General features: G+C 47.5%; 1 protein-coding gene and 1 long non-coding RNA gene across 6 annotated transcripts; one reads left to right on the forward strand and one right to left on the reverse strand.

Moving 5' to 3' along the window:
• Positions 1-160: 160 nt before the first annotated feature.
• On the reverse strand, positions 161-17,964 carry Fut2 (fucosyltransferase 2). Of its 3 annotated transcripts, XM_011250795.2 has the most exons (4): positions 17,768-17,844; positions 8,397-8,576; positions 7,063-7,166; positions 161-2,918 (listed from the first exon to the last, which is right to left on the reverse strand). In XM_011250795.2, exon 4 carries the CDS (start codon positions 2,914-2,916, stop codon positions 1,873-1,875), a length of 1,044 nt encoding a protein of 347 aa, XP_011249097.1. In that variant the 5' UTR covers positions 2,917-2,918; positions 7,063-7,166; positions 8,397-8,576; positions 17,768-17,844; the 3' UTR covers positions 161-1,872. The 3 variants fall into 3 exon arrangements, with proteins under 3 accessions (XP_011249097.1, NP_001258922.1, NP_061364.2); NM_001271993.1 differs by lacking the exon at positions 8,397-8,576 and having other exon boundaries at positions 17,768-17,964; NM_018876.4 differs by lacking the exons at positions 7,063-7,166; positions 8,397-8,576 and having other exon boundaries at positions 17,768-17,964.
• On the forward strand, positions 10,632-27,673 carry Gm39008. 3 transcript variants are annotated; one of them, XR_882068.2, is made up of 5 exons: positions 10,632-12,774; positions 15,083-15,177; positions 16,473-17,986; positions 25,462-27,299; positions 27,402-27,673. It is a non-coding gene; the product is annotated as a predicted gene, 39008 (long non-coding RNA). The 3 variants fall into 3 exon arrangements; XR_003946635.1 differs by lacking the exon at positions 10,632-12,774 and having other exon boundaries at positions 14,260-15,177; XR_003946636.1 differs by lacking the exons at positions 10,632-12,774; positions 15,083-15,177 and adding an exon at positions 15,193-16,235.
• The last annotated feature ends 314 nt before the right edge of the window (positions 27,674-27,987 follow it).

The raw sequence follows: 27,987 nt of genomic DNA on the forward strand, positions 1-27,987 counted from the left end.
TCACTTTCAAGAATGTAAAATGGGGCTGGGCACGATTGACACACACCTTTGATCTTATTATCACTCTCAAGGCCAGCCTGGTCTACATTGTAGGTTTCAGGACAGCTAGAGCTATGTAGAGCTACTCTCTCAAAAGACCAAGCAAACAAAAACCATGAAATTGTGATGGAGAGGCACATTTTTATTTGTTTTGGATTTTGAAAAAAAAAAAAAATTCGTGACATAGGACTTCTGTGTAGCCCAGGCTATCCTCAAACCCAAAGATCTACTGGCCGCTGCCTCCTGAGTGTATACTGCCACTGCGGAGCTTAGATTTCTGTAATTTTCTTTCTGTTTCTGAGATGGGGTAAGGGGCTTCTCATGCAGCTCAGACTGGTCTGCCATTCCGTGTAGCTGTGGATGACTTCCAACTCTTGATCTTTCTGCACTTACCTAATGCTGGGACCACCGCTGTGCACCACTATACCCAGTTTGAGAATTTTATCTTTTGAGACAGGGTTTTAGGATATAGACCAGGCTGGCCTCCTGCCTTAGCCTTCACAGTGCAAGGATGAAAGGCAGGTGCCACCGTGGCCACTCCAGGCTACTTCTCATGCACAGGATCAGCACTTCCAATTTAGCAGGGGGTCTGGAGAGACACCTTGGGATTCTGCTGTCCTGAGCTAACACCTTTGCAAGGCTTCTTCCCCCGCCCGCCCCCGCCCCCTGCATCACCCTGGCTGTTTTCATAATGGTGGCTACATAGGTTGTATTCTTTAATTGTGTGAGAGATAGCATGATGTGTGTTCACACGTGAAGTTTAACAAGATGGTAAGACACTCTGAAACATCTGGAGGAGTTCCCTAGGCCTGGGGTGTCCGGCCAGGGCTACAGAAGTGGACATGCATCTGAATTCTACTCACTCAGTTCTTCTCAGATGGACAGAGTAGGCAAAGTCCCAAGGACAAGCAACTTGGTGAGGGGACTGTGGGTCCACGGTAGCTCCCGCATCCCTTTTGATCTGTGCAGTGAAGAACTCCTATTTTGGATCCTAGGCTAAACCAATCCCAGCGTTCTCCCTCCCCTTGACTCATAATGAGCCACGTGAGCTCACGGTGACACAACTCTTGTCAAGGGGACAGAAGAGCTGGCTGGATGCTTGGAGAGGTGTGGCTTTCACTGGCCTGGCCTTTGGTCCACTGTCGGTGAGACCTTCGGGAGGCAGAGCCAGCTGCTTATGATTCCAGTTCCCAGGAACCCAACGCCCAGGTCTGGCCTCTGAAGGTACTGCACACACCCACATATATATCCATAATTAAAAAAAAAAAAGAATCTTAACAGATGATAAGACGTTCTGAGGTCACTGAAGGCACCACTTTCAAAGGGGTTAGCAGTTCTCAGCAGACTCCTGTCAGTTGGTGAAAAGCAGTTGCTATAAAAAGAGCAAGCCAGCCTCCTCTCCTTTCTCAGGCTTCCTTACATGGTTATTGCCTGTCGCATGCTGCCCCGCCATGGAAATGCTAATGACAAAAAGTGTATAAACAAGAGTTTGCCTTACCCTTCAAAAGGAACCTAAAGTAAAATCGATAACACACCTTTTCTTGCTGCCTCTGGAAGAGACTGTCTGTGGGTGGCAGCCCGGCTGGCACCATGAGACAGCTGTGCTGAAAAAAGGTGAAGGCCTGTTAGTTTTCAGGAACAGGAGCCATTGATAATGTCTGAGCTGTTAATGAATGTTGGAACTTGTATCTAACATGTAATACGTTTTCTGCACATATTAGTTCTCGTTGGCAGTCCAAGGCACACATCTTCCCAGTAGAAGGCCCTTCCTGGGATGTACCAAGTGACTCCTTCTGCCTTGAGATGGAAATGGGACCAAGGACAGGCTGGTTGTTAGTGCTTAAGGAGTGGGGACAGGTCTGCGGGGATGCCCATCCACTCGGGGAGGAAGGCTGCTGCTGGCTTAAAGATTTTGAGGAACGGAGAATCCGGAAGGGTGTAGTTGGCTAGGTAGATGGTATCACCACCTGCCAGGTAGGCAGCCCAAATCCCAAAGGTTCCAATGGTCATGATGGTGTGGTTGCACTGGGTGAGGAGCGCGAAGTCCTTGGCTGGTGAGCCCTCAATACCATTGCCCGCAAACACCACGTCTCCTAGGGAGGTGTTGATGTTCTCCCGGCACCAGGCCATACCGTTGCTTGTAACCACGAAGACTGGAGATGAATAGCGTGCCCGGAACCTGTCCAGGGCCTTTTCTAGGTAACCCCGGTCAGCCACCACGCCCTTCCACACCTTGGGCATGACATGCACATAGTCCCCTCGGCGCACATGGACACCCACAAAGGTACTCGGCTGGCTCCCATTCACCCGCAGGCCACGCAGGAAAGCCTGGGCCTCCTCACGCACATGGTCGTGCAGGGTGAACTCCTTCAGGATCTCTGGGCGCAGGTGGTGGTAGAAGGTCCAGGAGCACGGGTATCCCGTGAAACGCACATACTGCCCCGGGATGTGGCGGTAACGCTCCTCCATCCAGTCGTTGAGGTGGTAATTCTGCCACGGGATCCTTCTGGCTGTGTCGCTGTGTAACACCGGGAGACTGATCCTGAAGATGGGCGCTAGAGCGTTGTGCATGGATTCAGGGATGAAGGCAAGCCGACCGTTCATCCTGGCCAGTGCAAACAATGTAGCATATTCGCCCATCTGGTTCCCCAGGCGGCCGATGGAATTGATCGTGAATATGCCCTGCAGCTTGGCACTCTGCTGCATGTCTGTTCTTGCCGCGTTTGGTGAGGACATTTGAACCGCCTGTAATTCCTTCTCTGACAGGGTTTGGAGCTTCACTATTCGTTGCTGGAGGTGGATGATGGTGGAAGTCACAAAGACAAAGATGAGGAAGTGGGCCAGAGGAAAGGAGAAAGGTACCTGGGCACTCGCCATGGCTGCCAGGAAAGAAAGCATGGCAGGTTACCTGGAGAGCAGCTAGGTGCACGCTTGCAATCATGTATGCATAAATAGCTGACATCCGTTGGGCTAATCATCTGCATTGTGCCTCTTGGATATTTTTTGTTTTCTTTTGAGTTTGTTTGATATCTGATTTCATGCCATAGCTTAGTCTAGCTGGAAACTGTGTGGCCCAATCTTTCTGCTTTGGTGTAGGAATCCAGAGTGAGCCAATATGTCCCTTTAGAGGGAAAGTGTGCTTTAAGTTCTCAAATGAGGAGTCATGAAAAAACAAACAAATAAACACAACAACAAAATCAGGGGCATTATGGGAGACAGAGGAAGGGGAAGGGGCCTTCATTCTAGAGTCCAAAGCATCTCACAACCTCAGAAGAATTCCAGCACAATTAGTAATGTGGTAAGAAGGTTGTCCATAGGTAGTAATATATATATACATATTTAAGCTAATATTATTTATATATACATATTTTAGGCTAAGTAACAGTACACCGGGCTTAAGGCCTGAATGTATATGGCCAAGGGCAGGCTTCATTCTACATTGCCTGAGAAGGTCCCAGAGCATCTTCTTTTTCACACATCCCTTTTCCTTTCTCCACTGGTTGATGGAGATAAATTAGTTCCAGCTTGGCAGAGTGGTACTGGCCTGTGATCCCAGCTACTGAGGAGGCTGAGGCCGGAGAGCTACAAGTCTACAAAGTGAGTTCCAGGCCAACCAATGCTACATAGAGAAACTGTCTCAAGCAAAACAAAACAAAGTAACAGAGTGGTTGAGGAGATGACCCAGTGCTAAAAAACACTTGCTGCTTTTCAGAGGACTGCAGTTTAGTTTCTGGCACCCATATGTGGGAGCTCACAGCACCCTGTACCTCCAGCTTCAGAGCAAATGTTCCCCACTGGCCTTTGCAGACTCTGCACAAACATGCACACGCATGCGTGCACATACACACACACACACACACAGATAAATAAATAAATCTTAGAAAAAAAAACAAAAACAAAAACAATCTGTATACAGGGGGATGCCTTGGATCTGAGGACTCCGAAGGCAGACACATCTGCATGAGTTCAAGACCAGCCTGCTCTACATAGTAAGAACCTGTCTCAGACTAAAACAACAACAACAAACAAAACACTACAAAACAAAGTAAGAAACTCTAGGTGGGATTTATTTGGACTTTGGTATTGTCACATGCCCCTACATCAGGTTCAGGGGCATCTGTATACTGAAGGCTTTGTCTAGAGCAGTGCTTCTCAATTTCCTAGTGCTGTGACCCCTTAATACAGTTTCTCATATTGTGGGGAACCCCCCCCCACACACACACCATAAAATTGTCTTCATCATTACTTCGTGACTATAATTTTGCTCCTGTTATGAATTGCAATGTAAATAAATATCTGTGTTCTATGGTCTTAGGTGACCTCTCGGTAAAGGTCATGAGACCCCAAAGAGGTTGTCACCCACAGATTCTAGAGGAGCGTGAACTTTGTCATCTGAAGCCAGGGTGGCACCAACGTGTATGCCAAGTGTTAGTTAGGCAAAGTCCAGGTGAGACTGGTAACTACAGATCCAGACAGGAAAGAAAGTTTTGGAGGGCCCAAGTTCTTCGGGTTCCCCAAGATTTTCAGAAGTCTTACGACTTCATCCCGGAGGACACGTGGTCGGGAGCCATGAGCATGCCCCGCTACCGGCCTCCAAAGGAGCCTTTGTGCACCTCCAGGTAAGAGACAAAAGTTTCTGGCTTTCTTGGCCCAGGGCCTATAGTCCTGACCACAGGCTTAGGCCCAGAGACTCTGAGTCAAGAGGGTTTTGGTATCCAGTCAAACAGCTTGTGAACAGATGAAAGCTTAGAGGCTGCAGGCTGTCCAGGTGTGTAGTTACAAAGTCAGCTCAGCCCTGTTAGCATAGAACTGCAGGCTGGAATATAGTCCTCAGGCGAGGCGTGCTTGCCTGCCCTCTCAATACTCAGAAGGCTGTGGCAGGAGAATCGCTGTGAGTTTGGAACTAGTCTGAGCTGTGTGAGGTGCTTCAAAATAAATAATTAGGGATGGATTGGAGACATGACTCAGCAGTTAAAGCTTGCTGAGCAAGCGTGAACACTTGCATTTGGACCTCCAGTACCCGCACAGTAGCTCGGTAGTACAGGTGTCTGTGACCACAGTACAACCCATCTCTGTACCCCAACAGCAGGTGCAGAGACAGGGAGCTATTGGGGGATTGCTAGCAAGTCTAGTCTAACCAGTGAGCTCAGTGAGAGACCTTATCTCAATATAAGAGGGAGGAGCTGACGAGCTGGTTCAGTGCACTGGCTGCTCTTGCGGAGGACCCAGGTTCAATTCCCAGCACCTACATCAGGCAGCTCACAAAACACCTGTAGCTCCAGTTCTGGGAAATCTTGACACCCCCTGTCTGTCCTCCGTGGGCACCTGTACAAATGTGGTGCACATAAAGACATAAGCAGGCACAGACTCATGCACATAGATTAAAAATAAAAATAAGGCAGCTCTAAGCAAATGGCCCAGAGGGCTATGTGACTGTAGCACATGCCTGAGCACCTCAGTCGCTGCCCAGCACTGTGGAGAAGCCTGGTAGGGGGAGTCTGTAATCCTAGCACTGGCGTCTGGGTCAGAACAGACCCTCAGAGCTTCCCAGCCAGCCAGTGTAACCTGATTTGGAGCTCTGGGTTCAATGAAAGACTCTTTCCCAAACTAAGGTAGAAAATGATACAGGAAGACACCGGATATTGCATCAAAGACTATGATACTGACCTCTGGCCTCCACATGCACAGGTAAGTGCGTGTAGGAAAGGAAAGGCCTTGCTATATTGCGTCAACTTCCCAGCTCAGCAATACTCGGGAGATTATTTATTGTTGCTTTTATCAGACTGGGTCTCACTCTGTAGCCCAGACTAGCCTATATAACACACTATGTTGCCAAGGCTGGCCTTAAATTCATAGCAGCCCTCCCGTTTCAGCACAAAACTCCCGTCCCACCCCCCCACCCCGAGTGCTAGGATGTCAGGTGTGAGCCACGGAAAGCAAATGACAGGTTTCCAACCTCCGGAGAAAAGCACGTGGAAAATTACCAACAACTACAGCGCTTGAAAGAAGGCCGCTGCCGCGGGGAGCAAGAGTGGTGGGTCAGGAATCCTAGCACTTGGAGAGCTGAGCCAGAGTGTGAGTGCGACTTTGTCTCAATAAAACACACACAGGCAAGAAAGAGACTGATCAGAGCCAGGTAAGAGACAGGAGAGCAAAGGTAAGGGCAGAGCAGGGCTGGAGCAGACAATCGGAGATGACGTCATCCTGCCTACTCCGTCTCCTCGCGGGTTTAGTCTTTTTCTTTTCTTTTGTCTTCTTTGCTACTGGAGATGGAATTCAGGGTGCCCATCGTGCTTAGCAAGCACTTTGCTACTGAGCCACGCCCCCAGCCCCTCACTGGAGGGATTAGAGGTAGGGCCTCTACTATGAAGCCACGCCCCAACCCTTCACTGCGGGATTGGAGGCAGGGGCTCTACTCCTGTGGTACACCCCCAGCCTTATCTGTCCCTTTGTTGTTGTTTTAACTTTGAGACAGTCTCACTAAATTGCTTAGACTGACCTTGAATTCATTCCCAGGCTAGTTAGTGTACCTCAGCTCGGGAGTGCTGAGATCATTGGCTGGTGTCACCACACCAGTCTGAATCAACACTTCCGGTCTTTTTACTTTTGCCTTTTGTCAGGTCTAAGGGAAATTCTACTCCCCAGATTCTGGTACCCAATTCCCCTCTACCAAAGGAGCATTCCTTATCAATGTCTAAAGGAACACATAGCTATAGGTGGCGCCTTTTAGCATCTCAAAGTACATCCTGTCCAGGCTCACTCTGTACCTGGGCTCCTCTCTTCTCACCCCTACCCTGAACGTCTCCACTTGGTGTTTTTTGCTTCTGCCAGCTTTTTTTTTTTTTTTTTTCTATAAAAACCTGCAATTCCAGCCACGGCTCCCTTGGTCCTTGTTGAGCAAGAAGGTAGGTACACATAGTTGGCATAATAAAAGTTATGCTTGCTTTATTATATTGACGGTCATCACACAAGATTCACGCTCCTAACTAGAGCCCCTAAGCCTGTCACCCCAAGGCTGCTCACCTGATAGATGTACCTTAGCCGAAAGTTCACAGATAAGGATCCCGGGGGAGACTCTCCAGTCTCTGGGAGATCAAGGTGGCGTCTCTCTGGGCTCTACAGCAATCCTGAAGATATGAGGAGCGTATCTCTGTTTATACACGTCAAATAAGCACTGTGGACTTCTCTTATTAGAAGCTGTGTGTCTGGTTGTCTTGAATAAGTGTATCACTGGAATTAGGTTTCAAAAAAAATCTGGGACAAAAGGCTAACTGAGGTGCCTATTTAACATATCAAAGTGGACTGGCAGGCTCTCTGTATTGCAAGTGCCTATTACAGAATCATCCTGGCTGACATATCTACCCTAAACCTCTCCAGCCCTCATCTTCCATTCTCTTCCCCCAGCTTCTCTGCTTCCCCTATAACGCAGCCGTTTTGACTACCAGACCTCCTGGCTCTTGGCCCTGCTTTTGGAGCTCTCCCCCATTTGCCCGTTCTCCTCTTCCCGCTCTCCTTTCTTCCTCTCTGACTCTCTCCCACCCCACCCTCTCATGGCCCAGTCAGTTTTCGTTGGCTGGCCCGGCTCAGCATCTTCTCGATGCCTCTGGCTGTTTTCTGTCTCATAAGTACAACAAATCTTCTCAGCCACACCTGGGAGGTGTCCCGTTCTCAGGTTTCTATTTATCTGGTGCTGAAACCACAGGAGTGGTATAGCTACTGGCTTGGCTCGGCTAAGGGTTGTATGGTCATTTGTTTCTGCTGGCTCCTACCACTTGGCATGATTGACTCTAAATTCTAGAGTCTGATTCTCCAGATGCTGCGTCCCCCCACCCCCCACTTGCTCTAACTACTCCCCCTCCGTGTCTAGTCCGTCAGTGACTCTCTGGCTCCTGCAGTCTGCTATGCCTTCTGGCTACTCATTGTGCCACTTGGAGCCTACTCTGCCCTCCAGATGCTGTCCCGGCATCTCTCTGACCTGCTACACCCTTCTGAGCACATCCCTTGAGTCCCTGGAGGAACTGCCTGCTGTGTCTGTCCAGCAGCTTCTTTAATCCATCCTGGGCCTTCCCTAGCCTCTCACTCAGACATGTTTGAAGCTCCTTTCTGGAACTTTCTTTCCTCTCCTTTAGAGCTGCCTGCTCTGTCTCTCTTCCTTATGCCTCCCCCCACCCCCCACCCCCGACCACCCACCCTGAGGCGGTCTCTGGCTTCCTGACATCCTCCTGAGCCACATGGAACCTTTTTTCTTTCCTCCTCAGACTCCGAGATGTTATTAGAGTCTCTCTGTCTTCCTTCCTGCAAACTGCTTGGCCAACGATGGCACACTTAATTTCTAAATCCTCTCATATGGTAACAACCTCTGCCACTGCACAAGCAATTGATCCTGGGCTGGAGAGTTGGCTCAGCGGGTAAGAACACTGACTGCTCCTCCAGAGGTCCTGAGTTCAAATCCCAGCGACCGCATGGTGGCTCTCAACCATCTGTAAAGGATGCTTTCTCCTGGCTTGCAGGTGTACATGCAGACAGAGCACTCCTACCTTTAAAATAAATAAGTAAATATATAACTATATGCATTTATAAATATATAAATAGATATATAAATTTATAACTCACACATGATCCCTGTACTGATTGGATCTATGTGTCATCTTGACACATGCTAGAGTCACCGGGAAGAAGTCTCACTTGGGGACGAGATTCCATGAGAGCTAGTTGTAGGGCATTTTCTCAATGAGTGAGCAAGCCATGGGAAGCAAGCCAGTGAGTGGCACCCTCCATGGCCTCTGCATCAGCTCCTGCCTCCAGGATACTGCCCTGCCCTGCTCCTGTCCTGACTTCCTTCAATAATGCACAGTGATCTGGAAGTGTAAGCCAAAGAAACCCTTTCCTCCCCAGCTTGCTTTTGGTCACAGTGTTTTGTCACAGCAGGAGAAACCCTGTCTAAGACAACCCCACAATCCATATAGCCAAACTGCTCTACATCTCCAAAGGTCTCTTATCTCTAAGGTTTCTCTACTTTCCACTCTTTGTTTGTTTGTTTGTTTGTTTGTTTGTTTTTTGGTTTTTCGAGATAGGGTTTCTCTGTATAGCCCTGGCTGTCCTGGAACTCACTTTGTAGACCAGGCTGGCCTCAAACTCAGAAATCACCCTGCCTCTGCCTCCCGAGCACTGGGATTAAAGGCGTGCGTCACCACTGCCCGGCCCTCTACTTTCCACTCTTATAAAAGCTTTTTATCATCTGGCATTGTAGCACACACTTTTAATCCCAGCACTTGGGAGGCAGAGGCAGATGGATCTCTGTGAGTTCAGGGGCAGCCTGGTCTACAAAGAGAATTCCAGGACAGCCAGGGCTATACAAAGAAACTCTGTCTTGAAAAACAAAATACCAAAAAAACTCCAAAATCCTAGGACAGCCAGGACAACATGTGGAAAGCCTGTCTTGAAAAACCAAAACTAAAACATATATATTATACATATTTATGTATATGTGTTACATGTATGTATATGTACATATATAATATTTTAAATCTACTTAAACCACATGGCTTGTAAGGTTAAAAAAAATTAAGTTTGACCCCCTAGACCAAGTTAGAGCCAAGAAAGAAAAATAGTTGGGCCCTGAAACAGCCTGTTCCGAGAACTGGCTGACCACAGAACAGACACACAAGCCAGTTCAGTGACCCTGTCCCAGGACCTGGCTGACCAAAGTTAGATTAAAGTCTTGAGAACAATCTTAAGAAGCAGGGAGTTTCCCCCTTGAGATTCTTCACTGGTATTTTTGGTATTTTTCCAATAACACCCTCCCTACCCCCTTGGGTTATGGTTTTTCCTTTAAATACCCCCTTTCCCAGCTACTCAGGGTGGAACTCCTCTACCCCTGCGTGCGATAAGAGTCGGCTCCAGTGCGCTGGTTCCTGTCAATAAACCTCATGCGCTTGCAGCAAGGAAGGTCTCTTGTGAGTTCTTGGGGGGTCGTGTCATCCCGAGACTTGAGTGAGGGTCTCCCCTCTTCGGGGGGTCTTTCAGGCTAACCTCCATCTTGACTGATGACCTCATCAGGACGGAAGAAAACCACGTGGCTTTGCTAAATCTTTTTGGTAAACTTGTTATTTGTTGTAAACTCTTAAAGGTAACGACATGTAAGTCAAGGCTCAGTCGCCTTACACAAGATGGCATTTCTAAGTGTGCTCAGAGCTAAGCTTGCAGTCATACTCAGTAGAAATGTAATTCCTTTACAGAGGAAAACTTTAGCCCCGTGTATATGCTTTTCAAGGTTAAGCCTAAAGCAAGTAACTAAAACCAAATCAGTTTGTTTAATCCAGCTAATAGAAGGTTGTCAAATTCTTCAGAGAGCTGCTGAATTTAAATTTAAAACACCTAATTAAAAAAAAATCTTCAGCTGGGCGGTGGTGGCGCACGCCTTTAATCCCAGCACTTGGGAGGCAAAGGCAGGTGGATTTCTGAGTTCGAGGCCAGCCTGGTCTACAAAGTGAGTTCCAGGACAGCCAAGACTATACAGAGAAACCCTGTCTCGAAAAACCAAAAAAAAAAAAAAAAAAAAAAAAAAAATCTTCCCACAACAGACAGAGGTGCTAGCTCCTAGAGACCACTCTAAGATCTCCAAAGAAGACAGATGGGCAAGTTGATGCCACCTGGATCATGGTGACTCTAACCACTGGAAGGTACTGCCCCATGCCTCTCCCTCTGTGGGGGCTCTACCCAAACTGTGGAGTCTACCTCTTCTAAGTAAAGTCAGTTTTCCCAGGTACCATCTCGACGGGAAAATCTCTCAGACCTAGGTGTGGCAGGCAAAGGCCTATGCTGTCCTGTGCAACAACTGAAGGTGTAATGCTGGCCCTTGTGACAGCCGAGACTAACTATCTCTGACCCCAGCAAAGCCATCCAGTCCATGGGAGCCTAGGGTAGCCGGGAAGCCTCTTGTCATTTTAGTTGGTACAGAGGCCATTTGGATTATACGTCCCTCTATAATTTATCCTCAAATCTCTGAGGATATTGACTGACTGACTGACTGTACCTTTATGCTGACTAAGCATACTAACTCATACTAACTCCATCCTCAAGGCCGCAGCTGCCTGGCGAGTTCATTCATCCCATACAGAAAGTCAGGCCTTACTTTTCCAGAACTACTGGGTCTGCGGGGACAGACTTCGCACTGATAGAGATAAACTCATAAAACCGGTTTTAATACAACTCTTTTTTTTTTTTTAAACTATTCTTTTATTTGAAGGAACTTGGCTTTGCAATGGCTGTTTTCAGTAATCAGGCACTGGCGTCTCGCGTCTCGCGGTAAATCACTGGCTACGGAAACAAGATGTCAAGCTTAAGCAAACCGTGAGTGTCTAAGAAAGTGGCTTAAGGTGTGTAAGTGCAAGTTCTAAGGGTCTAATAAAGTGATTCAAGGTATGTAAAAAATCAAATGAGAAAATGTTTCGGATTTCTTTCCCTCTCTGTGGCATTTATGAAGACTTCAAAAGTTCCGAGTTTTAACATCAATCAATGGAGATCTGAGAAACTACTAATCTGATTCTGGTGAGGCAATGAATCTACTGCTGCTACTATCATAGTCATAAGCTCAAATTTTGAATACCTTTGGTTGTCTTCTAAGTATAGACTTAAATGTCTTGGCGTACAGGTAATTTCTCTGGCCTGCTCCCAGGGACCTAGCGATTGCTTACCTGCTGCGACCATCTGCCACTGCCAGGTGTGCCAGATGTGGCGGTGATGGATAAAAGGACCCTCCTGCCACCCCCAGCTATCTCTCTGTGCTTTGCGTTCCCTGTCTCTGGTCTCCACACCTGTCTCCTCCCTGCCCCACCCCACCCCCACATTCATTCTCTCCCTGCCCCCTCTCTCTACCCTTATGGCTGCCTGCCTACATGTCTGCTTGTCTGCCACTGTCCTTCCTCCCAGGTTCTCACTCCTCCCACTTCCCTCAATCAACGTCTTCTACGCCAGATCTTTTGCATGGTGTACGTTTTCAGGTTTTAGCATGGGCCTGCCAAAGATACCCTAGCCATTCCTGGGCACCCCCCAGGCACACTTTATAACATTGGTGCTGTGACCTTGGAGGGACTCTCCTGGTGTCTGGCCACACTGGAACCCCACCTGACCGCTACACCTGTAATAGATCTGCTTTCCGGTCCACAGATCATTAGGCACTCCACTCAACACCAACAGTTCATGAGTTCTGTTTAACTCACTTTAAATGCTTCTCTGAGTCTGACCATTTTCCTGGAGGAGGCTACCTTTCTCTTGCCCTCTTGGTTTCTCTTGAGAACCCTGGTATCAGGTACCAGACGGTTGTGTCTGCTCGGGCTTAGCCCTGACCCCTGTCCACTGAATGACAATTCACTGGACAACTTTTGCCCTCAGTCTGGTTTCCTTTGGGTCCCTTGCATCTTGCCTTGGACCCAGGCCTGGGACTCCTCTCATCTGTGGGAACTGCTTCCTCTTACCTCACATCTAAACGAGTTGAACCTGACCTCAAGATATTGCCCAAGTGATCGGGGGTGGGGGTGGGGGGAGAATAAAACACTTCTCTTTTCCGTATTCCTTATTTCTCGCTCCAAGCCCTGCTTGCTTCTGTCTGGTGTCCCTCCCCACATTGAGTAAAAGTCTTGCCTGTAAGTTTGCAACAACTGGGAGTTGGAGACAGAGGAGCAGAAACTGAAGCTCACTCTTTCCCTGCAGCGTCTGTTCAGAACCACTCCTGAGGTACGGATGCATCATTAGTCTGTGAATTTAATTCCAAATTGTAGAGGCCACCTGTGTCCTCCACATGTCTCTGGCTCCCACAAGCCTGCCCATCTGGACCATGGGCCCTTCCCTGCTCCTAGCTTTCTGCAGACAACCTGTGCTAAACTAAGCTTGTTCTCTCTTCCGGCATGGACTCAGATTTTTATTACAACTTGGCCCCATTCAAATGCCAAAAATCAGCATACCTGATTTCCTAATTCTCACTGCCGTGGACAAACGATCTCCAAGTGCCTTATGTCTAAACTCCCTCTGCTCTACGCTTAAGGTTCTTCTTCTCCACTCTTAAAAATCTTTATCTCTGGTTTCTTTACAATCTTCTCTTTAAAAAATATTAATATACTGTAAACTCTTATCTAAGGATTTGTAAGTTGTTCATTGGGTATGGTCTAAAATCCATATAATCTGCAACAATATTTGACTTTAAAATTACAACAAAAGGCTTACAATTAAAAATTTATACATGGGTATCTGTATGTATATGTGCAAGTAACTTGGATGCAACTCATATATATATATATATATATATATATATATATCATACACATATATACATTTATATATATTAGGAAAACAAATGTTGACTCTGTGTGTGTGTGTGTGTGTGTGTGTGTGTGTGTGTGAGTGAGTATTAGGAAAACAACCAAGTTGGCCCATAGCTTGTAACATGCCATGTGATTTCACCATCTTAAGATGACCACATGGTCTCACCAGGCGTGGTGGCGCACGCCTTTAATCCCAGCACTCGGGAGGCAGAGGCAGGTGGATTTCTGAGTTCGAGGCCAGCCTGGTCTACAGAGTGAGTTCCAGGACAGCCAGGACTACATAGAGAAACCCTGTCTCGAAAAACCAAACCAAACCAAACCAAACCAAAAACAAAAACAAAAAAAACAAAAAACAAGCCAACAACAAACAAACAAAAAAACAAAAAAACTTCTCAGTCTCACTGAGCCCATAGCTTATTAATCTATTTCCTTTTAGGCCAAGAAATCAGCAACAAGTCTCAAATATTTTAGATTGGTATGAATTCTTATGTGATGATAGAAATTCAATGTGATATTTGCTACAATATACTGTATATGTGATCCATTCAGCTCTGGTTTAAAATATTCTGTATGTGATGATGAAATTTCAAGGTTATAAAATTCTATTCAGATTAACAAAAGCAAATTTAAATGTACATGTAACTAACTATCTATGACTTTGCTAATTGCTCAACAATGGGCTGGTAGGAAATGTAGATAAGTAACAATGTTTGATAAATAAAATGTTTTTGATATGCCGGGGCCTAGCAAACATAGAAGTGAATGCTCATAGTCAGCTATTGGATGGATCACAGGGTCCCCAATGAAGGAGCTAGAGAAAGTATCCAAGGAGCTAAAGGGATCTGCAACCCTATAGGTGGAACAACAATATGAACTAACCAGTACCCCGGAGCTCGTGTCTCTAGCTGCATATGTATCAAAAGATGGTCTTGCAAACTTTATATGCCTCAGGAATATACTTGTAGTCATACTAAGAACTGATGCAATTAATTACAGAAGCAAGCTTTATTAAGCTTCCTGTACACAAGTTCTTTCTTCTTTGGTGGAGGGAGCGGGGTTCGGTTCTAGACAGGGTTTCTCTGTGTAGCCCACGCTGTCCTGGAACTCACTCTTTAACCCAGGCTGGCCTCAGATATCCGCCTGCCTCTGCCTCCCGAGTGCTGGGATTAAAGGCGTGTGCCACCACACCCGGCTATCTAAAACTTTTATCTCTTCCTGTAAATGTACACAATTTTTGTAAGCTTCAGGAAGTCGCAACTTGTATCCACCCATCACAGGTCGAAAGGACTCCAGATAAGTATTCCTCAGTTTCCCCACCTGTGTAGTCATCAGTGTGGAACCCCATCCCCAGCCCTGTTCCCTGGCCTTGGGCCTCCCCCCTCCCTGACTACAGGCCTGGAAGTTTCAAATGTGCACTTAAGACAAACATTTTCCCATAAGCTCCTTAGCTTTACTTTCTGTCCCTTGTCTATGTCTGACCCAGCAGATTTCCAGGCGCAGATTTCCAGTTGCGTTAGCCATAGTTGCTTCCGAGGGACTTTCTGACCAGCCTGAGCCCCTTCGTCAGACTGCTGGGAAGTAGCCTGTGCTACAGTCGCCCCCAGATAGTCCCGCAGAACATGGGCAGGGAGCAAAACAGATGTGCCCCAGCCTCCACTTCTCTTTACCTTCTTGTCTTTTGCATATCATCCCAGCCTCTTCTTGTCTTTTGCATATCATCCCAGCCTTCCTGGGCCCAACAACAACACCCCGATTTCAGCAGGAAGCAGTTATGGAGGAGATTAACTAGCCCTATATCATCAACAAAAGGCTGAAAATGGTAAGTCTCAAAGAAACCCAGGGCAAATGGCTGAAGAGCCTCGTTAACAAACCCCAGTGGACCATCCACTCTCAGAATCATCCTAGTTGGCATACCCCACCCTTGACCCTAAACCTATCCAACCCCTGGGCTTCATTCCCTTCCCCTCCTCCAGCTTCTTCCATCCCTAAATATCCTCTTGGCTCTTCCTGCTGCGCCTGGACTCTCTTTCACCCTTTGCCATTTTTTTCTCCCATTTCTCGTCCTCTCTCGTTCTCATCCCCTCCCCCAGGGCTGTGTCCAGTCTGGATCCTTCCAGACTCCCCTGCATCTTTCACCCTTGTATCTAAAATCGGCTCAACCAAACCTTGAAGTCATGCCCTCATTTTTAAATGCAACCGGGCGGGTTCTGGTTTCCGGGTGCAGCCTTGCTGTAGTGGGGCTCCCAGCTGAGCTACTTTTACAGGCCTAGAAGACACTATTTTTTTTTTTTTTTTCTATGCTCATCACATTCCCCTTTGGTTTTTTTCTTAGTCTCCTTGGTTGTCACTCTGGCTTCCTCTCTGCCCCCACACCCTCTCTTCCTTTCTATAATATGTTACTTTCCCTCCCTGTCCTGGACTCTCTGGACTCTCTGGCTATTCTCTCTCATATCTACACTAAAGTCCTTCTTCTTAACCCTACCTTGGAGCTGCCATACCCCCACTTTATAGACGAGGTCTCACTAAGTTGCCCAGGCTGAATTCATTCAGTTAGCCTGGCCTTGGACTGTGCCCTTCTTTTTCAGCCTCTGAGGTATCTGGGATGTCAGGTCTGCTCCACCAAGCTCATCCTGGCACCAATTCTACGGTGGGAAAACACTGGAAAAACACACTTTGAAATCCAACCTGCTAATCTCTGGGCTTTTGATCTGAGGGCTCTGAGTCTCCTCCTGCAAACAGGAACACAGGAAGGCTTGTCTGGCCTCTGAGAACAAGGAAAGGAGGCTGTTCTGGACGAAGGACTTCAGGCTGCCTCTCTGCTGCTTCCCATCCCTCAGGAAGGGAAGCAATGGCAGGGAGACCAAAGGGCAAAGAAAGGTCAGAGCCTGCTGTGAGGTCATATCCAACTTTGGGGAAAAGATGGGGACTGTGGGGCTCAGGCAAGTGGCGCACACCTTTAATCCCAGCACACAGGAGGCAGGCGGATTTCAGCCTGGTCTACAGAGTGAGTTCTAGGGCAGCCAGCCGCACACAGGGAAACCCTACCTAGAAAAGCCGGAAAAAAGGGTGGGTTATGGCCAGAGCCATGCCCTTGGCCTTTGATTCACTTTATAGGAGCACAATGCTGACACCCGGAGCTGCTCGGGGACTACAGACTCATGTTCAGTCGCCTTTGCCGTCTTCTCAGGGGACAGCAGACTGCCGCTAAGGAAGGGAGCCAGATTCACATCACTTGTGATCCAAAGGCTAGGTAGGCACTTGGGTGAGTTTGGGAAGACCAAGGACTGTGGGAGGACTGGAAGCTGAAGCCATGGAGGACTGTAGAGCAGCAGTTTGGCTCCAGTCCAAGGCTGAGGAGGCAATGGGAGGAGCTTAGACTCTCTCTTTGATCTCTGTGGTCAGGAAGATCAATTACCATGTGCCTAGCCTCAGTTTACCTTCTGTTGGAGGGGTGCGGTATGCTGGAAAGAGGTCCCAGCTTTGAAGGAAGAATCCTTCTCCAGTTCCCTAGAAGCAGAGAGAGAAGCTCTCTCGATGTAGTCCAGGCTGATACCTAACTTAGCAATGCTCCTGCCTCAGCGTCTTGAATACTAGTATGACAAGCATAAGCCGCTGCACTCACCTCTTTCTAGCCTGTGTCCTCAGAACTGCCTTTTCCACCCAGAGCGCCCTGCCCCCAGCATCCCCTCCACATCAGCTCAGAGACAGGAGCCAGGTACATGGCTGGCTCCACCCCATCAGTGCCATTCCTGTGACTGGCACCGCTTTCTTCCTGTTCTGTCCCTGTGCCAAGGAACACTGGCATTAGGAGTCTCAGGGCAGTTTATCAGAGTAGCTGCCACATTGAAATCTCCAACAGAGGATCGGGATCCTCCCCCCCCCCTGCCCCCCATGACAGCTGCAGGTTTCTGAGGGCCCCCTAGGCTGATATGGAAGCCAAGGATACGGGAACAGGAAAATCCGGTTACATCCAGCCCAATTCTGCCTTTCATCTACTCTTGTTACTGGAATCAGTAGCAGGGAGAGAGCTGAGGATCTGAGAGGTGAAGCGGAGATTGGGGTTAAGAGGTCAACCAGCAGGGCAGGATGGTAGTCGGTGTGCAGGGAGTAGGGCTATGGGGGTGCTGGGCGAACACAGGGCTGGTGAGCCGGGAGCTTGGGAGACCCAGGGACTGGAAAAACTAAGGTCTGGGATCCCGGGATCTGGAGGACTCAGGACCTGAAGGAACTAGCTGGGGACTTGAGGCTGGGACTCCAGAGTCTGGGAGAACCAGGGTCTCTTCTCAGCAATGGCATCTCCTTCCAGAGAGCCCTGGGGTGGGGTCAGAGACCAATGCATCCAGTTCCTGGATCCCTAGGGCTCGTCAGGATTCAGGGGACCTGCCCCCAACCTCCTCACCTGTACTCACCTCTTCTGGCTGTGGTAACAGGGAAATGACCTAGGAATGGACGAACCGCAGCGTGGCTCTGCGGACTGGACGGCAGTGTGTATCTTCCAGCTTGGCTCTTCGTTCAGGACCAAGGAAACTTCCTGAGTTTAACCACAGCCCTGGATAGAAACTCCACCCAGGGTGTACCTGCTGACATCCTAGAACCAGAGAGGCTGGACCCGGAGGAGGCAGTCAAAGGTTAGCTTCCTCTCAGGTGCCTGCTGGGATGATAGCCAGGAGGGGCAGTTTGAAGAAATTGACACAGTCCAGCCCTGCCTTCTCCTGCAGATTCCCAAGAGCCTCAACCTCTGTCAACAACAACAACAACAACACTTTTTTGGATTTTTATGCATGCGTGCACGTGTGTGTGTGTGTGTGTGTGTGTGTGTGTGGCTGTCTACCCTGTTAGCAGGTGCTTTTCAACTTAAAAAAGGAAAAAAGAGCACACGTGTGGAGTCCTGAGGACTACTCTACTTTTGGATGTCCTCATATTCCGACCTGGTCGGAGTCTCCTCTGTGGCTGCCATGTTGTGTATCTCAAGCTGGGTGACTTGAGGGCTTTTGTTGCATGGCGCTCCTCTCTCTGTCCCCCCTCACTGCAGGAGAGCTAGTATTACAGCATCACGACTTCAGGTTTGGGAGGTAGGTGCTTTCATCTGCGAAGCCATCTTACTGACTCTCTTCTTCACCTTCTTTTGTGCATGTGCGGGGAATTGAACTCGGGTCCTCAGGCCCACACAGCACACATTCCAACTCTTCGGTTCTTTGGTTCTGAAGCTTTTCTTTCTTTCTTTTTTTTTTTTTTTAAAGAAATATTTTATTTTTATTTATGTGTGTAGCCTCTGTGGGCTGAGTCATTCCCTCACCCCTGGGCTTTCCTTGGTCTGGGTATTGAACTCTGGTCCACATGCTTGCTCAGCACAGCTTCACCAAATGAGTGAACTTGAGAGCCAACAGTATACAAAGATTCTTTTTTCCCCTTCCCTTTTGGTATGTAGGAAATTGAGTACAGGCCTCATGAACCATACACTCACCCCCTATGGCTGACTCTCTTTAGCTCTGAGACAGGGTCTCACTATGTAGCCCTGGTTTGCCTGGAACTTATGTAACCCTGGATGGCCTTGAAATCAAAGATCTACCTGTTTCTGCCTCTCAAGTACTAAGATGAATATAGTGTGCATCCCTAATACTATGCACGCTTAATAGATCTATGTGCACAGGAGAAAGCCAAGTACAGAGAGGGAAAGTAACTCCCTTGAAGTCACACAGCCATCTGAAGCCAGGCAAGCTGAGGCTTGGCCAAGGCCACACAAAAAACAGTTCTTGTCACTTCTGTTCACGTTCTGTTATTGTTTGTTTTGTGTGTTTGCTTGTTTGTTTTGAGACAGGGTCTCTCTAGAGCCCTGCCTGTGCCAGAACTCATTATGTATGTAGGCCAGACTGATCTCAAACTCCCAGCGATCCATTTGCCTCCTGAGTGCTAGCATTAAAGAAGTGCCACCAATATTAGGATAAAGTGACAAAAAGGGTACCTTTCCTCTGCTCTGGGAGAGCAAAAGGCCAATTTGGAGTGGGGACATGAGAGAGAGAGACAGATACTGAGAGAGACATAGAGAACTAACAGAGAGAGAGAGAGAGCGCGTGCGCGCGCGCACGCGCGCGCCTTTAGAGGGGCGCTGTTGCTATGCAACTCTCAGCGCTCTAATACTGGAGATGTGCTGCACCTGTCTTTGGCAGGCAATGGCGATGACATAAGCTGCTGCCAATGAGTTACTCAAAACCAGGCTGGCAGGCTGCCGAACTTACAACAGCCACACCCAGCAATTTTTTTACTATTTGCAATTTTTATTTTTGCTACAAGGGATTGAATGGTACACCATTTGTGCTGATTGGTTGTATCACCACCAAGTTACCACCCCCAATTCTAGTTTGTTTCTTCCTTCCTTCCTTCCTTCCTTCCTTCCTTCCTTCCTTCCTTCCTTCCTTTCTTTCTTAAACTTCTGTCCACCAAGGTATAATGAATGGCCCAGGCCTGTAAGCACAGACTCAGGTGGCAGGTGCAGTAAGACACACCAAATTTGAGGCTAGCCTTCCATACTGAGTTCCAGGCAAACCAGGGCTACAGAGGGAGGCCCTGTCTCAAAACCCCATGATCCTGTGATGGAGAGATGGCTCAGCAGTTGAGAGTTCTTTCTGCTTATGCACAGGGCCTGTGTGCACTTTCCAGTGTGTATTTTGGGTGTTGGAGTGGGCAAGGGCAGCCTCAGATTTAACTGCAACTCTAGCTCCATACAATTGAACAAATGTTAAAACAACAAAAACCTAGCCCAGCAATGATGGCTCCCGCCTTTATCCCCAGCAGTGATGGCACCCGCCTTTTTATCCCCAGCAGTGATGGCACCCGCCTTTTTATCTCCAGCAGTGATGGCACCCGCCTTTTTATCCCCAGCAGTGATGGCACCCGCCTTTTTATCCCCAGCAGTGATGGCTCCCGCCTTTATCCCCAGCACTGGGGAAGCAGACCCAGGAGGAGCTCTAGGTTTGAGGCAAGTTCTAGGAATTCCTAGCAAGTTCCTACAGCTAGGAATACACAAAGAAACCCTATCTCAAAAAAATAAAAAGAAATGAAACAAAATTAATTAATTAACACCAAACTCAAAGCAAAAAATCAAAAACAAAACAAAAACAAAAACAAAACTCCCAGGAACAAATGCAATAATATATAAGTATAAAATTATTTTAGACGGTAACCTAAACAATTAATTTTAAAAAATTTCTGGAGGGCCTGAAAAGATGGCTCGGGGGATTAAGAACATGACCACAGTTCAGTAACCAGCTTTTACATTGGGCTGCTCACAACTGGAACTCAGGATACAGAGGATCTGGTGCCCTCTGCTGGTCTTCACAGGCACCTGCACTCATGTGTACATAACATACACACAAACATATGTACGTGTAATTTAAAATAATAAAAATAGGGATTGGAGAGCAATACGTGCACTTACGGCTCTTATGGAGGACCAGGGTTCAGTTCCGAGCACCGACTTCAGGTGGTTCACACCGCTCCGTAGCTCCAGCTTCAGGGGAATCCAACTCCTCACCCCTCTATGTGTGTGCGCTCAGGTGCACATAGCCACAGCAGGCACATAGTTAAAAATCATAAAAATTAATGTTTTGAAAGTATGGCCTGGGGAGATAGCTCAGTTGGTAAAGCATTCACTGCACAGACATGCAGGTCTGAGTTCAGTCCTCAGCACCCACACAAAGGCCAGGCATGGCAGTGTGTGCCTGCAGTCCTAGTGCGGGGGATACAGAATCAGAGAGATGCTTGGGCCTCAATGGCCAGCTGTGTAGCCTAACTGGCTTCTGAGGGCCTGCCCCAGCTGGAATGGGTGGGAGTGAAACACAGCATCCGATGCAGGCCAAAAGACTGATGATCTCTGGCCCTGCAACTGTCTCTAGTTGTGTAGGATGCTAGTATGTGATGGCTCATGGAGACACAACACTCTCTTGCTGCTTCTGTGGCTGAAAACTGCTAACTTTTTAAATTTTTACCTTTCTGTGCTTTATTTTTACTTTATAAATCTCTGTGCTTTCTTAGATGCTGAAAACGTAACTCTTTATTAACTCCAACTCTTTATGTTTTATTTTACTTTATGAATCTCTGTAATTTATTCAATGCTGTATCTTTATTTTATAACTATTACTGTTCTGTGAATTATTAAGTGTTAGGGAAACTTAACTCTTTATCTCTCTTATCTACTTTATAGTTCTCCGTGTTTGAATAAGGGCTGGAAAACGTAACTCTTAATTACTTTATAATCCTCTGGCAGCTAACATATGCTATATAGTGTCAGATAATTCAGTAAGGGATATTGCTACGGCTCCCACTCTTGTCCGGAAACCTCACCTCTCACTGACCGGGAAAGAGGGAGGCTTGGAGCAACTAACTTTTAGTGAACCGGGAAAAGAAAGTCACTCCCACAGAAGAAAAAACTTTTACACAAGCAAATACGCATAGACACACATACCTTTTTACACACTAACTCCTTCACATTTCTGTGGGGCCCAACCATGGGTGTCGTCCATTCCACAAGTATTCAGGCATACTTATGTACTCACACCTACACACACATTTTGTGGCTGGAGCAAAGACCCCCATGAGCAGGTTTCATTGTGCACTCTCCAGTGCAGGGAGAACTCACTCATTCTGGATGAAAAATCAGCTCCAGCCTTTATTACTCAGAGAAAGGAAAAAACTCTTTTTATTAAGTGTGAAAAAGCCCTGTCTTGTCAGGATCAGCTATTAAGAGAAATCCTGTCTTGTGGTAAGAAGAACCCTGCCTGCTCTCTGCTCTCTCTCTCTCTCTCTCTACTAGCTCTCTCTTCCCCCTCTCTCTGCTCTCTATGTTCTGCTCTCACTGTTCTCTCTCTCTCTCTCTCTCTCTCTCTCTCTCTCTCTCTCTCTCTCTCTCTCTCTCTCCCTCCCTCTCCCTCCCCTCCCCTCCCCTCTCTGTTCTCTCTGTCTTCATTCCTGGTTCTTGTATTTTCTCAGGATATATGATCACATGGTAATCTAAGAATCTTTTTTCAAAAGTTCACAACAGGTTCAAACAAATTCAAATCATATGAATAAAGAATGACAACAGAGATGTAATGTTCACATGTGTGATGCAATGTTCACATGTGTGATGCAATGTTCACATGTGTTTCCACTAAGACTAGCTATCTAACCAAGCATTCATTAGCTCCCAGGTTCATTACAAGTTAAAAATGGTAACTCTTAAGTCTAAGTTAGCACTGTTTTGTCAAGAGGCAAACCATCTGCCTGTGCCTCACCAGTGTTTGATGTTTTGTATAGATAAATCCAGTCAATATTTAATCTCCTGTCCTGGCACCTACAGTAAATCATTCCTTCCCTTTTACAAACTTTAGTTATCAGATAATGGTTTCACAGTTCGCCTAGAAGGAATGCTTCATCAGAGTCCATTAGACTCTTCCTTTCTAGCTAAGTGCAACTAACTTGTGACACATGAAGTTTTGCAAGGCCCTTTCATTGCTGCCCTTTCTAGAAAGGGTTCGATCATTACTAGTATAAACTTAGGGATTCTATAGAGTCATTAGTAGGAATTGAGAAATCATCTAATTCTCTATATAGCATTACTACAAGACAGTACACCCTTGGTGATCTGCAGAAAATATGTCCAATAGGCCCAGGGATCATTATATTAATTTTATAAGGACAGGAAAGGCATATTATCTGCTAGCATCAATCCTGATATGGGATTTCTGAAAGCTTTACAATTCAGAATTATCCATTCCAGGCCATGCAATGGGATATGTCATCTCCAGAATGTCACTTGGATTTCCTAGATGACTCCTGACACTGGCCATTGCTGTGAAAAACACCAGGACTAAAAGCAAACCTGGTGAGGAAGGAGTATGTTTCACCTAACAGCTTATATTTAGTCCATTATCCAGGGACGTTTTGGCAGTAACTCAAGGCAGGAACTGAAGCAGAGGCCACGGAGGAGTGCTGCTTACTATCTTGCTCCCTGCTTTCTTGTGCCCTCCATAAGTGTCACCACCACCCCAAGGATCTGGGCCCTCTTACACCAATCTCTAATTAAGAAAATGCACTACAGGCTTGCCCACAGGCTAATCTTGGGCGGGGCACATTTTCCCAATTGAGGTTCAGTCTTCCAAAATTACTCTGAACTTGTGCCAACCTGGCAAGAACACTAACTCAAGGTAGTGTTCAGCACAGACAAAAATTGAAGAAGACATGAAATGTTAACTGCTCTGGCTCTGTATGTGCCTGTGCACACACAAACAGGAACATGTACACATGCATTCATAATCATCTAAAAACTAAACAAACATACAACAATAATAAAATAAGTAAAAGGAACAGCATCAGGTATGGCTCAGCTGCAAAGTGCCTGCCTACAATGCCAGGGGCCTTGGGTTCAGTCCACCATACTGCAAACAAATAAAACTCAAACATAAAAAGTTCCCATCAGAGCCACCTTTCCACCCTCGCTCCTCAGTTTGAGACAACGGAAGGATCAAGTTGCCATGAGTAGACATCATGACATCTGCCAAGTCCAGAATGTGAGGCAGTTGAAGTACAAAAGGCCATTTTTCCTAACCCATTCACATCACAGAGAAGAGAAACAGGTGCTTAGCAAGTGTGCAAAATTGATTCTGAGCTGAGAAACCAACAGGGTTTGCTTCGAGCCTCAATATACCCACTGCTAAAAGCCACAGGGAGACCCAGGTGTGGCAGTTTTTGTCCACAGTCCCAACGAGGAGGCTGAGGCAGGATTGCTGGGAGTTGAACGCGTGCCTGGGCTATGGAGAAGAAGACAAAACACCCAAATGCAAAGCCATAGAAGTTTAGAACTCTTCTTCATTGTGTAATGAAGCGGAAACTTGTGATTTCTTTGGAAAGTCAGTTATGTCCAATGATGTTTTGCTGGGGCAAACATGTGAAACAATGTTTTGCTGAAGCAGACACAGGTGAAAGGATGTTTTGCTATAGCAAACAGGTGAAAGGACAGATGTTTTGAAGCAGTGTAATTTCAACCTCACAGACAATGGGAGCTGGGGCTCCGGTTTGCCCTGCTCTGCCTTGGTGGTCACCACTGACTGCACTGGCTCACCTGACACTGCACTGCTACGCTTTGCCTGTGGTGGCTTCATAGAGAGAAACCCGCTGAAGAACTTCTTGTGAGGTTCCTGCAGCTTCTTACTGCTTCTCCGGGCCAGTTGGTGAGCCTCATGGTTTCTTCTGGATGGAACAGCCCCTGCTGATTCCTGTGTAGTGTCTGCCGAGTGGACTGACTGGCAGCTGCTGATTTGTGTTTGGTGTTTGTAGTTTTAGTGCTACCACCTTTGCCCGGATCAGCCATGCTACCAGCCCAGCCCCTCCCAGCTTCCCTTTGTCCCATTTGCCTTTAGCTCCAGGAGATGACCCCGCTCCAGCTCCCACTGGAGACCCTTGAATCCGTGGATAAAAAGGCACACACACAATTTGTTCCTTTACAATTTGCCTTCTTTGCAAAATTGCTGGCCATTGCTATCTCCTGCCTGGAAAAGCGTGCCCTTATCAATTTATTATCTCTGCCTCTCCACTTGCCCTAAACTTCAGTGGCTAGTCCCACCTAGCCTCTGCCAAGCAGCCTTGGCCACCCACCCAGAGTGGAGGCCACATGCTCCAGCTTCCAGAGACCTCACATGGTTGCTGTGTTCTTCCTCCAAAGCATGGTAGAAACTCCTCTCTCCTTCCCTGCGTCTGCTCGCCCAACAGTTGATCCCTGGATTTCTTTACTGACAAATCAAGAACCAATTGGGGAACAAGATCTCCCTCTACAAACAAGGAAGATTGGAATGGCCCCCAAAGAACTATTTTTAAACAGGCCCACTTGCCCCGTATCCTAATAACCTTTCTTTTCCACTACCTCTGGTGGGTGGTGGGCTAGAGGGGAGGTTGAACCCTTATAAAAGTCAGTTGTGAGAACTATATGCCTACAGTGTGGTATTGGGCACCCCACATCCAGCCACCAGAATGCTTGATTAGCATTATGAGAACAAAATGACCCACAGTCCCCTGTGGACAACGCTCTGGTTTAGAGTTCTTGTCCCAACCCCCTTGTTCTTCTGTATGCAAGCCAGGGCCGAGCTGATGAGCACCAAGAAATGCCTCTCTACATACACGGAACCTGTCGGCAGCTTCTGACCCTCCTGTGTGGCGCACCGTAGACCACCGACCTGGCTTCTGGGAATATGGGACAAGAACTGCACAGAACCTCTAAAGAGCCCAAGGACATGCCAGGCAACGGTGGCCCGTGTATGTAATCCCAGCACTCGGAGACAGAACTCGGAGTTTGAGAACAGCCTGGTCTACAGAACAAGTTCCCAGACAGCCAGGGCTACACAGAGAAACCCTGTCTCAAAATAACGAAAACAAGAACCCGCAGACAGCAATAAACAACCTGGAGCTGCGTGGGTGTGTAAGACAATAACCAAGATGCAGAATACTAACCAAGGCATGGGAACCACCCCAAGTTCCTTGGTTTGGGATATATGTACATATGTATAACTCACACACACACACACATATCATATGTATTACATATATATCGCTATATATATGTAATAGTTTAGTCCTCTATAATCAACTTTTAGGGAGTCCAGGCTGACTTTAGACTTGGAGTCCTCCTGCCTGTCTCCAAAGTGCTGGGATCACAGATTGGGCCATGTAATACTTCATGTAGATCTTGGTTATGCTTAAACCACAGCTTCCAACACCACAATGCTGATGCCAAGTGCCTCTGCTGGGGCTCTGCTCTCAGGCCCCAGATGCAGGCTCACAAGTGGGGGGACAGCTCTGCCACTCTCTCTGTCCGCAGGTCCCACAGTCCTCAGCCTCTGCCAACTGAACGGCTCCTCTGGTCACTAAGCATCCAGTTCACTCAGCATCATTTATGATGTGTTGGGTGTCATAGGAGCAGGGCGGGAGATCTCAGACTTAGGAAACACAAGCAGTGCCCAGCTTGAGTTCTTTCTCTTGTTGCCTTTGTTGGACAGGGGGAGAAGGCAGGGCACAAGGAGGGAGCCTGAGGGTTCTGCTCCCCACCGCAGCACCTCGCCACTCCCATGGTAATGACAAGAGCGGCTGGCGCTGTGCTTTTGCACGTGACCATCTGATACTCTGCAATACAAAGACATGGAACACATGTACTACTGTGAGATGAACCTTGGAACAGAGTCTGACATAAAAGATGCTGTTGTCTGATTCTACTGGAGCAGAGATCCAAGCCAGGCAAGTCCACAGAAACACACCTCGGAGCCAGGGGAGAGGGAGCAGGGGGGATCACCAGGTTTCTTTGGGAAGTGTAAAATGGAAAGTTCTAGAACTTGAAAATGATGGTCGCCTATTATGAATGTACTAAAAATGACTGTACTTAGCATCTTAAGATAGTGAATTTTATCTCAAGGAAAAATGTATATGATAAAGGTATAACTTTTGAAAGATTTGTGTGTCCATGTGTGGGTCTGTGCACATGAATGTGAAGATGTCTGCTAAGGCCAGAGGAGGGTATTGGAGCTCCTGGAGATGAAATTGGTTCTAAGTCACCCTGAGTTATTACTGGAAACCAAATTTGGCCTTCAGGGAGAACAGCAAGAACTCTTAACTACTAAGCCATCTCTGTGGCCCCAACAGTGTATCTGTTATCACCTGACCTGACCCAGATCCCATACACTGCAGTGTATCTGTTATCACCTGACCTGCTCGCCTAGCCCCATCTCCCACCTGCACTCAAGCTCTTTCCCTGTCTTCTCCCTATCATGCATCCCCATAGCTTCTGTGGCGCCCAGGATTGGGCTCTTGAAGTCTCAGGACCTGCCTAGCTTTGATCCCATGACGCTGACCCTTGGCATCTTCCTGATGAAAACTGTTCCCGAATCTGGCTCTCGCCTCCAGATTCTGGTTCTTGGGAACCCGGTGAGTCCCCAGCAGCAGCCTAGAAGTCCCCAACATGGCAGAGACATGGACGCCTTGGCTTAATTTCCTTTTCAAAATGTGTTCACCACTCCTTTACCCCAGATCCCAGTGATGTGAGCTGCACATCGCCTCTGCCTTCTCTAGGCATCAAGGCAGGGAAGGCTGCTGAGAAGTGGAAAACAGAGGGAGGTAAACCTACCTTGTTCACTCTTGACACCCCATCCCTCTGCTCCTGGTGCCTCTGGAGACCTCTTCAGACACCAAAGGCCTGCAATCCTTTCTCCAGAGCTGTTTCATACCCACACTGTACCTTGAATAAATACACTAATAAAATTGACTTTGGACGGAGAAGAAAGCTGAGGCCCAGAGAGATTTGTTACTTGCCTGAAGCCAGTAAACAGAGAAGTGGAACTCAAAGTCAGAACCCAGTCTCTATTTTCTGGTTGTTGCAAATCTTAGCCATTCTTCCTTTTCTTGAACTAGTCTCACCGTGCGCTCCCTCACTCGCTGTCTCTCTCCATGCGCGCCTCACATGGTATATGAGTGGAGGCCACAGGAACGAGCCTGAGTTCTCTCTTGTCAAATGGACCCCGGGGGATTAAGCTCGGGCTGGCATGCTTAGTGGCAAGCATCTTTTCCCACTGAGCCACCTCACTGGCCCACGGGCCTCACTTTTTAGTCCTTCAAC

Source organism: Mus musculus, chromosome 7, assembly GCF_000001635.26.
Source record: "Mus musculus strain C57BL/6J chromosome 7, GRCm38.p6 C57BL/6J".
In the NCBI taxonomy this organism is placed as follows: domain Eukaryota; kingdom Metazoa; phylum Chordata; class Mammalia; order Rodentia; family Muridae; genus Mus; species Mus musculus.